The 14,808-nt window shown below is 45.4% G+C and overlaps 1 protein-coding gene across 1 annotated transcript; it reads left to right on the top strand.

Annotated features, from left to right (window-relative positions):
* The first annotated feature begins 6,009 nt into the window (after window positions 1-6,009).
* On the top strand, window positions 6,010-7,900 carry HOXA7 (homeobox A7). The gene is made up of 2 exons (XM_027896464.1): window positions 6,010-6,513; window positions 7,537-7,900. The coding sequence occupies exons 1-2, from the start codon at window positions 6,138-6,140 to the stop codon at window positions 7,818-7,820; spliced, it is 660 nt and encodes a 219-aa protein (XP_027752265.1). The 5' UTR covers window positions 6,010-6,137; the 3' UTR covers window positions 7,821-7,900.
* The last annotated feature ends 6,908 nt before the right edge of the window (window positions 7,901-14,808 follow it).

Here is a 14,808-nt window from a genome sequence, read left to right as displayed (position 1 = left end):
GGGTAACTACCTATGGTTTACGTTTGAATTTTAATCAAATGATTTGATGGTTATTGTAATGAAGGTTAATTTTATTGATAATAAATTATACATTATAAAAACCTACATTTGGTTATTGTAAATTTGTATCAATAAAAAAAATAAATCTGGGAATTTATGTTGATGAAGAACGTACACTGTCTATTTTGAAATAGTGACCTCATGGCCTACTGACCAAATCGTTGTGTTTAAATGATATTTAACTTTTTGCCGAATAAAATATATTAATTCTTTTATATTTTGTGATGTTTTAACATTATTAAGGAGGAGTTCTTTCAGCAGACATGGCAGGGCTAGGGCAGCTGCGGAGGCGAGGAGTGGTATTATTTCTGAGCCAAGGCAAACCTACGGTTCTATAAATTCAGCCCCCAGGTGATGGAAATTTGGGCTTATTTTCGTTCTAAACGGGCAGGTTCAGGTCCTAAATGCCATAGCTTCTCTGAGGGGAGGCATTTCTTCTTCCCTCCCGGATATGATCTTGGTAAGCTGGTGCTTTTTGATGGCAGAGGGACACGGTACTGATCTAACGCCGATTTCATAAATTCTCCGGCGGAGCGGTGGAATTAGGACCAAACCAAAATGTCCGAGACGTTTTTTAGTGAGGACAATAATGTAAATCAGCTCAGACAGCTGAGACGGTTAATCAGCCTCCACCAGAAAATGTCCAGCACTGTGTGCTTCCACAAACTGTGAGAAAGCTCGCCTTACAAGGGTGTTCATTTTAAATTCCCTTCTAGAGATAATTGCCCATGCAAAATATGTTATTTCAAACGTCATTCACTTTTTTTTCTTCCCTTGCTTCACTTTTGGGATTTTTTTTTTACCCTTTTAAATGCCCCGTGGCAAATAAGACCAACCCGTTGCATTTTACTAGCTCCTCAGATTATATATGTATTTATAGATAGATATAGATACAGATAAAATTTTACTGACAATTATGATAGAATTTATGGTGTCAATTTTACTCGCTGATTTAGCCGAAGGAAATAGGTGGGCTGGCAATAGTCTAGAGTAGAGAAGACGAAATAGGATTTTTTTTTCAGACAGAAAGATGGTTTCTTCTGAGTCGAAGACTTCCATACACCCCCCTCCCCATTGCACCTACCCCTCCCCCGCCGCCCCAAGCTAAACCAAGCTCAGCAACAAAAGAAATAGCGTAGGCTGTGAGCTTGCGGAAATTTATCCATGTTTTGGGCGGACATCTTACTGCTCAGAGTAGATATCCTCCATAACATGAATCGCAGCACAGCTCTGCACCACACTGACCCTTATTTGCAAATATGCTAAATAACAATAAAATCATTCTTATTTTAAGGAGGTACCCTTACATATATGTATATATTTAAAGCAAAATAAGAGGGGACATGCTTATGGTCTTGGTAGAAGTTGTTGTTAGGAAAATTCAGAGCCATACTACAGTGCAATAAAAGAAAATGACTGCTGTAACCGTTTATGGGGTGTAAAACGCTGCAGGGCTAAAGACAAAACTCAGGGAGCCGGTAAGAAGTTTACAGATGTGCAGAACTGCGGGACGGAAAAAAGGCTTTCGTCTTCACCTTGGGAAAAAAAAAAAAAAAAAAAAAAAAAGAAACAAAGAAAGAAACCCGACGTAAGATTTGGTGAGTTCTAATTAGCAAAAGAGATCTCGTTCTGGTGTGCACACACACAAAAAACCCTCTAATTGATCCCTGAGCCAGTATTTGGGGATACTGGGACGCCCTCTGTTGTTGCAGACAGAGGCAACTTCAAAGAATCAGCATTAAGAGTGTGTAATAAATGACGGGTCTGCAAACTGTCTGGAATTCGGCTCTTAATGAGTTTACAACTGTCCAGCCACAATTAAGATTTTCTACAAAAGCCTTTTCATTTGTTTTGTCTGGCTGTTTTAGATAAAGCGGGAGAGCGGAAATAACAACCTTTTATTGGCCTTCCCCTGCTTAAATCCAGGCTGGGAGGTGGACATATATCTTGCCGTGGGCTGGCGGGCGCTGGCGCTGGCTCCGCCGGGCCGGGCCGGGCCGGCGGGCGGTGGCGGCGGGGCGGCTGTGGCGGCCGGGCGGCGGCAGGTGGCGCTGTGACCCCGCGAAACAGTGCCCGCTCGCCCTCCGCCATCAAGCGCTCGGCCGCCTCCCCGAAAGCTCCTAAAATGTCGACTTTATGGGAGCATAACTGTGCTTGCAGCCGCTGGCTTGGTTTTAACAAAAGGCTGATGGGTTTGAGGGTGCTTTTTTCCCCCCTTTGCGTCTCAGGGTTTTTTTCCCCCCTTATCCCTCCAGCGGGGAGCCGTTAAAGGGTTGGCATTTACCGCCTAGCCACGCTAGGTGCACTCGTGGCAAAAGCAGAGCTTGATCTGCACCAAGGACATACCGTGCATTTATTATTCTCAAAATACTGAGACATTTCCTGTTATCTGATAGAGACGGATTAATCCCTAGCATTGAGCTGCCAGCTCCTCTTTCTCTTGCCCCAAACCTTCGCCCTTCTCTGGTGAAACTCTGAGCCTGCAAACAGGGTATCCTAATCTCCCGAAGGGATGGTATGAAATGAAATATTGGGAGAAACGGGGAATTGAAGGGTTCAGTCATGACGGAAGAGGGTCTCCCCGGCTCAGCTTGGCAGGAGATCACCCGAAGAGCTTCACCCTCAGAGCGCTGGGGACAACCAGTGGATTTTCCAATGCCCTTGTCCACCCCGCGTATCTGAGACACAGCCGCTCGGGGAACCTGCAGTGCCGCAAAAATCTCGCTCGAAAATTATTTACAGACGGGTGAAATTCTTCAAGAGCTGTCTTTCATATAAATAAAAAGCCCTGTTAGTGTCCTCAGCAATTTCAGGTCTGTGGGACCCATTGTGATTATATTACACAGATGTGAGTAGGGTGATGCTCTGCAGACTTGACGGGTCTCTCAAAGTCATTCCTAACTTACCCTCGCCTTCTATTTTGTTTCCTCGAATCGTTTTACTATTTTTTCCTGCTTTGCTTTTGTTGGCTTCCGCGTCTTGAGAATGAGGCTTGGTGGGGAGTTGTGGAATATTTTCAGATGGCAGTTGCCAAAAGAGATGGGAGGAAAAAGTAATTGGAAGGAAAATAAGTGCAGGAGGAAAGGAAGCATAAAATGTGAGCTGGAGTATGAATGCTGTATTTTTTAAGTTTAAGCCAGACAACTAAATAAATCGCTGCATAGTACTCTGTAACAGAAGTTCTTTCTATGCGTTTTATTTACATTTCCTTAAATCAAAGGCATTCCCTTTATATCGAAATTTAGGATCGGGAAGGAATGCACTGAGCTAGTTTTTCCCCCGTAGTGCTTCGAAAATTTAAGTCTTTCTAGGGATAAGGAGTAACAGCCACTCCCTGCTTTCTAACAACAGCCTTCCTATCAAATGTTTGTCTACAATGGCATTGCTAAACTTATTATGATTAATTTTTTTCCTTGGGCAGTAAAATTACATTGAAATTAAAAAGTGTTTATACGTTGTCATACTAAGTAATAACTTGGCACAGCACGCTCCATTATAATCGTGGATAAATTATGGTGAGAACAGATTCCAAACCAACAAAATCTTCTCTAATTTGAACCACATCAAGATACTGCTTAGTGTACAAGCCATAATCATGTAGTGCTCCCAGGTCGCTTATAACTTATGAGCACCATTTTATCACTACATTTTACTTCCCGGAAAAGCTCAGAGGCAAAGAAAGGTAGTCCAGACCTTACAAGAAACAAACAAACAAACAAACAAAAGACCAAAGAACCCCCCCCAAAACCCCGAAACCAACCAAAACCAAACTCCCAAAACAATTAATCCCTCTTAGAGGATTATTTTTAAAGCGTTTGAGAATGTTGCAGTGACCGAAACCTTGAAATCTGCACCCGTCCGCCGTTTCCCCGATTGGAAAAATTAATTCAAATGAAATGTGCATTTGCAGGCGCAGGGATCTAATCTAATCCTGTGAGCAGCAAACGAGGGATTTCAGAGGCTGTTTCAGAAGCAGAGTTATGCCTAACTCTCAGAGGGTGGGGGAAGTAAACAAGGTGAAAGGGACCCATGTCTAGGGGTCCTTTTAGCGTTTATTCGGTGAAGACTTTTTGAGAAATCTGAAGGGTTGTAAGGGGAAAAAAAAAAAAAAAAACAAAAAAAACACACCAAAATACATTTTAAAAGGTGGCGGCAATAATCGCACATACACGAAGAAAATTAAATGAAATGCAAATTGTACAGAATCAGAGAGCTCGAAATACAGCCACACAGACAATCTATTCGGTCCTACGATATCCATATTTAGGTCTAGACATTGGTTATATTTGCTGTTTCTTTCTTCTTGCATCTTGATGTGTTGTTACCAGAGGAGCAATTTATTGGTCTAATGTCATCTACTTCAGCCTCTTTGATCTTCTTGGTCGTCGTAGTGTTTGCATCGCATTCGTTTAACTTGGGCCTTTATTCCTTTCCAGCAGCCTCTTCTGCTGTCGTGTTCCCACACCGCGATTACTACCGCGGGGATATTGTCTAATATTGGTGAATTGGAAGAAATATCCAAAGGGTTCGCCAGCTTCTCCCTGACGGCTGCGAATAATAACTGAGTTTTCACGTACTTAACACTTCGCAAATGTCTACATACACCCAGCACATTTGCATGCTTTGAAACACTAATGTCTCAGGGATCTGGCTTTAAAGAGTTTACTTGCTTCTGTACAGTAACCTGCAATAACCGCGCATAAAGAGCCCCAAAGGCTGCGCGCCTGTGTGTGTGTGCATATGTGCGTGCTGGAGGTGTGTACGGGGGGAGAGAGCATCCCACGTTCACAAAACGTAAAGTTTAGGGTTCGTGCGAAATATCGCCAAGAACAATTTTAACTGGTGAGAAAGTCTTTGTACACGGGGCACCAAACTATAATTGAAAGGAGAATTTCCGGGGCAATTCCATTGTGCTCCTTCCAGTTTATGATGTGCAATACAGGCAGGCAGTAAAAGCTGTCTTTACCAGGACTCCCTGTCTGAGGGAAGGAAACTCATTTTACGATCCGTTTAAAGGAAGGGCACGGAGCAGCATCCTCAATGGAGAGCCATTCGCATTGTTGGGGAGCTCAGTGTTTAGAAAAGCAGCAACGCTCCCCGTCATCCGCGCGTACCGCTGCCTCCTCACACTCAGGACTGCAAGGTATGTAGGGCGGAAAGGTAAACAGGAACAGTAAACAGGCGGCGGCGATTTGAAGCCATTTGTAGGCTATTTCTTCAGCTTTAGGGTTTTTGGTTTGTTCTGCTTTTTTCTTCTTGAGACGTTCAGAAAGTTGAGTCCTGGTCTTTTTTTTTTTTTTTTTTTTTTTTTTTTTTTTTTTTTTTTTTTTTTTTTTTTTTTTTTTTTTTTTTTTTTTTTTTTTTTTTTTTTTTTTGGTGGGGGGTTGGTTTTCTTTTTGTTTGGTGTGGTATGGTGGTGTTGGTGGTTGTTTTGGCGTTTGGTGGTTGTTGTGTTTATTTTTTTCTCTTTCCACGGGTATTATGATGATGATTGTGATTTTATTTTTTCCCTGGGCTGACTGCTGGGGAGCGCCTTGATTTCTAAGGCTCGGCAGCCCCTTTGGGATCGGCGTGGGCAGTGCTCTCCCAAGCCCCGTTGCGGGGTTACTGCCTGCTTCTTTCCCTTACGAATAAACCGAGCCATCTCCTTTAAACTTGACATATATATACGTATATATGATTTTTTTTTTTAAATTTGATTTTTCGCAACACACCCCTCCCCGGTCCGCCCGAAGGACCCCACGGTGCGCATGTGTCCCCCCGTGGGGCCGAGCGCCCCCCAGCCGCCCATCCCAGCGCGGCGGCGGCTGGAGGGCGCTGCCGAGGGCGGCGGCAGTGGATCCCCGGCATTCCCGGCCCGTCCATGGCCGGGCACCGTCGGGCCCCGGCCGGCACCACCTGTGAGGCGGGCGGGGATTGGCGGGCGGCGTCATATGACCCGTCACGTGCTCCGAGCAGCTCAGTCCAAAAGAAAATGGGGTTTGGTGTAAATCTGGGGGTGTAATGTTATCATATATCACGCTACCTCGTAAAACCGACACTGAAGCCTGCCGGACAACAAATCACAGGTCAAAATTATGAGCTCTTCGTATTATGTGAATGCGCTTTTTAGCAAATATACGGCGGGGGCTTCTCTTTTCCAAAATGCGGAGCCTACTTCTTGCTCCTTTGCAAGCAACTCCCAGAGAAGCGGCTATGGACCAGGCGCGGGTGCCTTCGCCTCCTCCATGCCCGGCTTGTACAATGTGAACAGTACCATATATCAAAGCCCGTTCTCTTCCGGATACAGCCTGGGCTCTGATGCCTACAACCTGCATTGTTCCTCTTTTGATCAGAACATTCCCGTCCTCTGCAATGAGCTAACCAAACCCAGCTGTGAGAAAGCGGAGGAAAGCAACCTGCACAACCAGGCTGAGCCTAATTTCCGGATATACCCCTGGATGAGGTCTTCAGGTAGGGGCGAGCGGAGAGGGCTCGGAGCCGTGGCAGCCAGGCAAAGCGTGTCGCCAGGATTACTGTCAGCACAGCCTTTATGGTTTTAATTATAGCCGAGGCGCCATTGCGTAGAAAGCCCGTGGCATTGTATGTAAATGAGTATCATAAAACTTTTTATTGCCCAATTAATGGGTTCTAGCCTCGTAAATTTATTTAACTCCATTTGCTATGGAATTTTAGCATTGAGTTGATTTGCGCTGTTTGCTATGGAAAAGCGGAGAGTTGGCTGCGGGCTCCCAGAGCCCCCATGGGTAAGCGTCTCCCCTGCCCTCTTGTCGAAGTTGGGAAAAAAAATCCCGCTCGCTGGGGAAGGTGGAGGGGACAGGGGCGTTTAGGACCAGGGGACGGGCTGCTGAGGACTTTGCCAGCCCCCGTTGCCGAGACGTGCCACTCTTGTCCCCCCTGCCCTTTCCACGGAGATAAGGATCTATAGAAATGTACTAAACAGGAAAAGGGGGGGTGGGGGTGTGTGTGTGTTAGGGTACGAGTGTGTGTGTGAAAAAGGAGAGCTCTCTTCTGGAGCTAAATGCGATGTATTGTTTACGATCCAGGAGGGGGGGGGGAGCCCCCGACATTAAAATAAAATAAAGACAGCCCAGCCTTCCAACTTTTTATTTCCCTTTGCGAAACGTGAAAGTCTGGAAGGTTTTAGGGAAATATATCGCCTGGGGGGAAAGTTCCTCCTCCCAAAAGCAATTTCCTCCCCCACCTCCACTCGTGAATGCTTTCTCTCCACTTTTTCTGGGTCTCGAGCAACTTCTTTTTTGCCCTGCCTGAGCAGGGCAGGTCGTGTGGCTGAAATGTCTTTGTTAGGGCAAAGTGGGGGGGCGGGTGGAAGTCAGAGGGTGATCGTTCACTGTGGCTCGGCCGCTTTTTGTTTGTTTATTTATTTATTAAAAATAATAACAAGAAAAATAAAACCAGAAGGCTTTCCACCTTTCTTCTTGTCTAACTTCTGGACGCATGTGTGCCTGTTTTCAGGTCCCGATAGGAAGCGAGGGCGCCAGACCTACACCCGCTACCAGACCCTAGAGCTGGAGAAGGAATTCCACTTCAATCGTTATCTGACTCGGCGGCGAAGGATAGAGATCGCCCATGCCCTCTGCCTGACAGAGAGGCAGATCAAAATCTGGTTCCAAAACCGGAGGATGAAGTGGAAGAAGGAGCACAAGGAGGAGAGCTCCAGCACCCCAGCTCCCAACGAGCCCACGTCAGCAGCAGCCTCTGTCGAGAAAGTGGAAGAAGACGAAGAGGAGGAGGACTAAGGAGTCCCACTCGAAGAAGTGATCCCTTAGAATAGTGTATGCACATGACATTTGGAAAAACTCCCTTTTAAGGAAAAAAAGAGAGAGACTCAATGTTTTTATTAAAAAACAACAAAACAAAACATCCAGTTCCCTTTAATAATCATATTGCAAGCGAGTATTTGCAAACATGAAAACATTTCTTAGGATGGCTTTCCAGCCTTCTCTCCATTCTCCCGTACTCCCCAAATCTGCCCTGTGCCGAACCTTTCGGTAGTATACCCTAAAAGTATCCTACAAGCATTTGAGTTTAGTTGTTTCGTGGTTTGGGGTTTTTTTGGTTTCGTTGGGTTGTGGGTTGGTTTTGTTTTTGTTTTTTTTTCTGCCTGTTTTGGTTGGGGGTTTTTTTGTTTGGTTTTTTTTTTTTTTTTTTTTTTTTTTTTTTTTTTTTTTTTTTTTTTTTTCATTTACCCCAAACTGGGTGGGTTTCTCCAGGGGACATTTCAGTGGGAGAACTGCTACTTGCACAGATAGTAAACCGTGACCTTCCGAAGTAACTACCTGACTCAATAGTCTCAATCATGTGTAAGGGGAAAAGTGCATTAGGCTCACATTAAGAAAAACTACCTAATTTTGAATAAGTAGCTCTGCACTTTTTGTTTGTTTGGGTTTTTTTAATTGTTGTTAGGAAAGTATCTAACTAACAGGTACATTAACAAAAGGTTAAACATCAAGTGTGTGGGGGGGAAATGTTCCACAAACCACTACAATCTACAGCAGTTATTTGTACTACCTATTTTCCAGACTACCTACCTATATATCTTGCTCTGCCTACCTATCTTCGAAAGTATACTGTATTTTAGTAGTCAAAAGGATGTTACAAGATTACTAATGTGAATCGCAAAACGCTTTTAGAAATATAAGTGTAGTCATTTGAAAAGCACGCATCAATAGCTTTGGTATAGAATTTGGTATCAAAAAGTCTGAAAATATTTAAATTTAAAATAATATATTTATTCCTAAGCAATTATAAATGAAAACCGTATGCTGCAATATATCTTTGTTCTCGATTCTTTACTATTCCGAGTGAGGAAACAAACACACACCAATATTGTACAAAGTGGTTTAACATCTCCCGTTGGTTTCTACCTTCGGCTGCCTCTGCTACAGGCCATTTTCTTATTCTAGGTTGACCTTACTATAGCGGAAAGTGTTCTTTGATCCTTTAAAAACCACCTTAAAAAAAAAAAAAACAAAACAAACACAAAATATTAGTCCTGATTATCCAAACATGTTAATATGTAATAACGTGAATTTTCTTAAAATAGCAGATATTGTATTTTTTTTTTTGTCATTTATATTCGTCTTGGAGCTCATTTGTAAGATCGTGTCATAAATTTGAAAGTATGTAATTAATTTGGAAACTTTGTAGCATGATGTATTGTTAAGAACTCTGTATAAATCCGTCTTGAAGGTTTGGCTGAAGTTTATTCAAAAATTGTATGTTACAATGTGTTTCGACGTGTTCGTTGTGAACATTTGGATATGCCGTGTAAGTATTGGAAGTGGGAAAAAAAATGTCTGTGAGCTCTCTTTGGAAGTGATACCGTGTTCAATTATCTCCCACGATAAATGTGTTTTATGTTACACAGAAAATAAATATGCTTGTTGACAATGAATTGCATTTCTTTATTAAAGAACCAGTTCAAAGGAAGCTTAAAAATTTATTTACATAGACAAATAAAGAAATTAAGCCATCTAAATCTTTTTTTTTCCCTCCCGATAATCAGGAGGGGGAAAAAATCCAAGGTGATAAATTGACACAAATTAGTCCATTTCTCTATTTTTTTTTTTCCCTAGATCAGTTGATTAATAAAGCGGAAAGCCTTCTTTATGGGAGGACTTCCTTCTACCGTGTTCCCGTGTCCTCTTGCAGACATAACCCCAATCCAGACGATCGGCGATAAAGCCGAAATCGCATACAGTGAAATAATATTTCGTAATGAACAGAAAGTGCAATGCAAAACTTCCAAGTGTAAATTATCCGGCCGAGTATGTGTGTTGTTTGTTCGTGCGGCTTTCGGGGGACAGGGGGCATTACGGTGGCAAGAAAATGGGGGGAAAGACCTGCTTTAGGTACCACGTAATGTCAATGAGATCTAATATTTTCAATATTTAAAAAAAAAAAAATTAAAAATCTAGCCTGAAAAGTCCCTTTATTCGTCCGGATAAATACAGGTAGAAGCAGAGCATCATTTGCGCTGAAGTTCCCTTTTTTCTACTACGCTCCGTTCCTGGTCAATGTACTAATTGTAATTTTAATAAAATTAGTACAAAGTCCAGGTCTTTTAAAAAACTCTAGGGCTGCCTCTTCGGTAAGATGGCGCCTCTCTAAGACCTGCCTCTTCTTAGTGATGAGGAAAAGGCCATAAATCCGTTGTTGTTTATGAAAATTTACAACTTTGCAATACAACTTTATGAGTTGTTCGGTTTTTCCATTGGTCGTTGTCGGTCATGTGGATGGTAACCGTGAACATGAACTTTTTTATAATTTCCCTTGCGAGAATAGAGCCGCATTCTTTTGCTGAGCTCTGTCCTGCTTCGGATCTCTCTGGCTTTCAATCCCCATTTCATTTGTTCTTTGTAAGGCAATAGTGAACAAAGTGTGCGGAGGTTCGGCATAAGCAGCCGCCTAGAACACAGATCCGGGATGGCAATTTCCAGTTCCCCCGCTGGAAGGTGTGGCATATTGGATTCAAAGCACTGGCGTGGCAGATTTTCAACTTGCAACCTGGCTAATTTCCTGCTTCTTCTGGCACCAAAAGGAGGGCGATTCGTCTCCTGTGCAGCCAAAGCGACAGCTGTCAAAGTCGCAGGGGCTCCTGTGAGCCAGAACCTAAAAGGTGAGAAATGCATATGACACTACCGTAAGCAGGGAAAAATGGTTTAATACGTTTAAATATTAGACATGTGTAATTAAAGCAAATGGAAATGTTACCGGCCAAAAATAGAGGTGGTTGCAGCTTAGTTGATTTTGACTTAGGCAGTGCATGCAAAAATATTCCTTAATAAAATGTCTATTTTCTATGATTTAGCGAGGAAGCTGTGGATTTTTTTTTTTTTTTTTTTTTGTGAAGTTGATTTCTGTTTGCATTAGCCAGGGGGTTTATTGTGACGTTCAGATTATTTTGCAATAATTCAGTTTACAGCATCAATGGAGGGGGTTTTTTTTCCTAGCAGGAGGAAAAAAATACTAATATCCCCAAACATTTTTTAATTAATTCGCAGCATTAAATTATTAACTTAAATTTCATTTACGGTAGCTGAACTTTAGATATTATTTATTTTTTACTATTTCAGAAAGAAAAAAAACCATCAGTAAATACGATGTCTCCTGGTTTCCCTGCCATGTCCAGGAGAAAGGTTATTTCTAGACGTGAGGAAACAGGGCGATTGTGTCTTAGATTTTCTTTATCAGATCAAACGCTGCCTGCATAAATCCCGTGGCCCGCCGTAGGTTCGTTCCCGGTGCTTCCTGGCGCGGGCGGCTTGCGCGCCTCGGCTGCGCGGAGCGGGCTTCGCTGCAGCTAAACCCATTTCAGCGCCGGAGACGGAGCTTTCCCCCCCCTTCCTCTCCTTGTTGTGACTGTTACGGTGCGGCGCTGGGGCGGGGGAGCGGCGGGCGGCGGGCCAGTGCCCCGCAGTGTGTGCCGGCGGGGGGGAGCGGGGACCAGGGGACTGCGCCCCTGGACCCCCCGCCGCTGCAGCCCGGCTGCACTCCCACCTCTTCACGGCGAAGGAGCGGCTCGGAGGCCTTTAAGCGGCTGCCCCGTCTCTGCCTGTGCCGCCGGGCTGATAAAGCACTGCATTTGCATTGCATTGCGGTATCCGCCGGACTGGAGCTGCAGTGAGCGCCGGATTATTTATTGCGGGGCCGCGGGTGCTCAGTGCTGCCACGGCGTGGCGGGATGGCGGAGGCGGGCGCGGAGCGGAGCGGCCTCCGCAGCCCCTGGGAAGGGCAGCGCTGGCAGCCTGCGCTGCTCGGGGGAGCCCAAATAAAAGACCAAGAGGGAAAAAAACCAAACTAAATCAAAACACCACGGGCCTACCTTTTTCTACGGGAGCATCGGAGCTCGCCCCCGGGCAAGATATTCCGGCAGGACTGGCTCTGCCCACTCTCCCTCCGCTTGTACCTCCGTGTGTGTCAACTGCAAGTTATCACGGTGGGAGCCGGCTGGGGAGGACCTGCCCGCGTCCCCTCGGCCTGGCTCTCTGTACCCCGCCAGTCTAAACAACGGTCCGCCTTGCCCAAACTGTTTGGATTAGGAGCTATTAGTTAAAGGTTGGTTTTGATGACGCTGGCGAGCACGAGAATGATTTGGAAGTGGTTTTATACACGAGGAGAAGGAGGCTTTTAAGCTTAAGTGGGTAACTACCCCCGCACCTGTATCCGAGAGCGGCTGGGGTCGCGGCCGGGTTTTCGGCGGGAAGAGTACGGGGAAGTGTTCTGTGAAGGAGGTGCTAGGGGAGAGGGGAATTACGAAAACAAATAAAAGGGGGATGAAATACATGGGTGTCGCTAAGTGTGACTTAGTTGCGTTGTCAAAATGCAGCGGTTGGCTTGCCTTCTGCTTTCCAGAATGCGGATGGGAATGGTGAAGGGAAACGGCTGCGAAATGTGCCTGGGCAGGATATTTCCTCGGCAGACCTGGGGGGTAACAGGTTATTGTAATTCGGGATTTTCTGGGGGTAGGGGGAGGAGCGGAAAGGACGCTTGAATGTGACTGAAGCGGAGATTGCAGTGCAGATCGTTTAGCTGTCACTGTAACTACTCTAACACGACTCAGTCAGGCAAACGTTCACATTTCATTCATTTTCATATTAAGGGATCAACGGAGAAATATTTTCGCTGCCTGTAGTGGGGTTTTCACAACTTGGTTTGGACGCAAGCAATAGCTTAAAAAACGGGAAAGAAACAAAAAGAAACAGAGTGGGGAAAACAGTCTGTGACCGATGCTATAAAATGTAAATATAACTAAGCCTGGAGCGATTTTTTATTTTAAAGTTTGTTTTGGTCTGTATGATGGATTTAAACAGAAGATTGTCTGGTCACAACTTTTTAGAAGTAAGGCCGGTGGGTTTTGGTTGTCCTGAGTGTTCTTTTTTCATGGTGCTTTTTCGTTCTGACCTAAGTTGGAAAATCTGCTCTTTTAAAAACCTCTTCGCATTTGTCTTGTTGTGTGTGCTTGATTGCTGGTGTTTCCTCCTTTTTAAACTCTATTCTCACTGAGTAAAAAAAACTTTTTTTTTCCCCCTCTGGAAAAATCTGTTTGTCAGGAAATATGTGTTTCTGAAATGACCTCTCAAAGCATGCAGCTAGTGAGCTGTAATTCTACCAGGTGTGTTTATGGATTGGTTGGGCTGAAGAGGTTAAGGAAGTTAAAAAAAATTGGAGGCAATCAACATGTGAATGTGAAAGTCCAGCTGAGACTGCAAACAATACAAACTATTGTGGAGAGATGCTTTAGCTCACTACTGTTTTATAGGTATCGTAATCTGCCCCCGGAAATGAGACAAATAGTCTCCCAACAAAAACAAAACTCTCTTTTGAAAGCTGCTTTAGGAAACTGGGCTCGTACGAATGTCACTTTCCGTGATAGAGCGCGTTTAAAATTAGGCTATTCGATCTGTTGTAATGGGCACAGATTATGAGTAAACACAGCTTGGAATGAACAACCTCATGTTATCTCCAGGAACTGCACGGTTACGGCTGAATTAAATGCACATCAGCGAATTTCATCAGCACTGTTACTGTCCGAGTCCTGGGCCAAGAATTATATTTCCGCTATGGGGTAACTGCCATATTGAAAAATGAAGGTGGAAATGTTTGTTTCGTGTATTGTTTTTCTCCTCCTAAAGGCACACATTCGCTTTTAATCAAATTATTCCGAGTAACAACCAAACCGATTGGCTTCTGTTGATTCATTATTACGGCTGTATTAATTAGGAATAGTCCTACTGGCTCGTTTTTTAATTTGAGTGTTTGATTTCCTCGGCTCAGCTCTTCTGGAGAGGGGATAGACTTAGGAAGACGAGACATGCAGAACTTTATCTGGGCTGCCGGGCAGCGCTGGGAGACTGCCGAGCTCGTCCCGAGGCCTCCTCGGGCACTTGGTACAAATCAAAAATCCCCCTACCCAAAAGGCCACCGCCACGACCTCCGCGTTAATTATGGTGGGTGGTGTTCATTAAAATACGAGACCTCTTCCATGCCTCTCTCACAAAAGCTGGATTCGGCACTGGGGCGGTCTCCCTGAGCTCCGAAGGGAAGCCTCAGTGGAGGGGCAATTTTCGACTGAATGGATAAATAATTACGTTTTAAAATCCCCTAAAAATTCTTGGATGTGGTTGGGGCATCGCAATGGCAAAGTGGAGAGAGGCCGCCCCCCCACTCCACCCCCCACGCTGCGTGGCGTTCCGCTCCCCCTTTCACGTGCTCCTTCCACTCTAAAGTTTCCCTCCGCAGCATCCTCCACCACCGTCTCCTTCCTTCACTCCCTCCTCCTTCCCTCCACCGGAGAGCCGCGGGCGCTTCACCCACCCTGCCTGTGGGGCTGCCCGGCTGGCTCGTCGTGGGGCCTCCAACTTTTAAGGGCGACGACCCCCTACACACACCTCCAGCGGCTTTGGGAGGGGGAAGTGGGGGCGGGGGAGGTTTCCACATTAGCCGCTGTGACACTGCCCGCGCTGCCGGGAATTATCGCTATTATTGTTGTTATTATCACTGGATTATTTTTCCCGCGGAGGGGCGGCGCCGCCCCGGGGGCGCGGCCGGTGGCCGCGGAGCGGTGTGGTGCGGGGCGGCGCGGTGCGGTGCGGGGCGGCGCGGCGGGGCCGGGGCTGCCGGTAAGTTGGCGGCGCGGTGGCGGCGGCCCCGGGGGAGCGGGCGCCGCGCGCGCTCCCATTGGCCGCCCCACCGTCAGCTGCTCCTATTTTCTGCTGTCGCTTT

Source organism: Empidonax traillii, unplaced genomic scaffold (assembly GCF_003031625.1).
Source record: "Empidonax traillii isolate 1590-97213 ecotype Southwest subspecies unplaced genomic scaffold, ASM303162v1 scaffold17:size2698205, whole genome shotgun sequence".
Taxonomy (NCBI): domain Eukaryota; kingdom Metazoa; phylum Chordata; class Aves; order Passeriformes; family Tyrannidae; genus Empidonax; species Empidonax traillii.
The sequence above is the reverse complement of the archived record's forward strand: the minus strand, read 5'-3'. Positions and strand labels throughout refer to the sequence as shown.

Coding starts and splice junctions, on each gene's coding strand:
- HOXA7 (XM_027896464.1), top strand. CDS start 6,138: ATGAGCTCTTCGTATTATGTGAATGCGCTTTTTAGCAAATATACGGCG. Junction 6,514..7,536: donor CCCCTGGATGAGGTCTTCAG/GTAGGGGCGAGC, acceptor GCCTGTTTTCAG/GTCCCGATAGGAAGCGAGGG.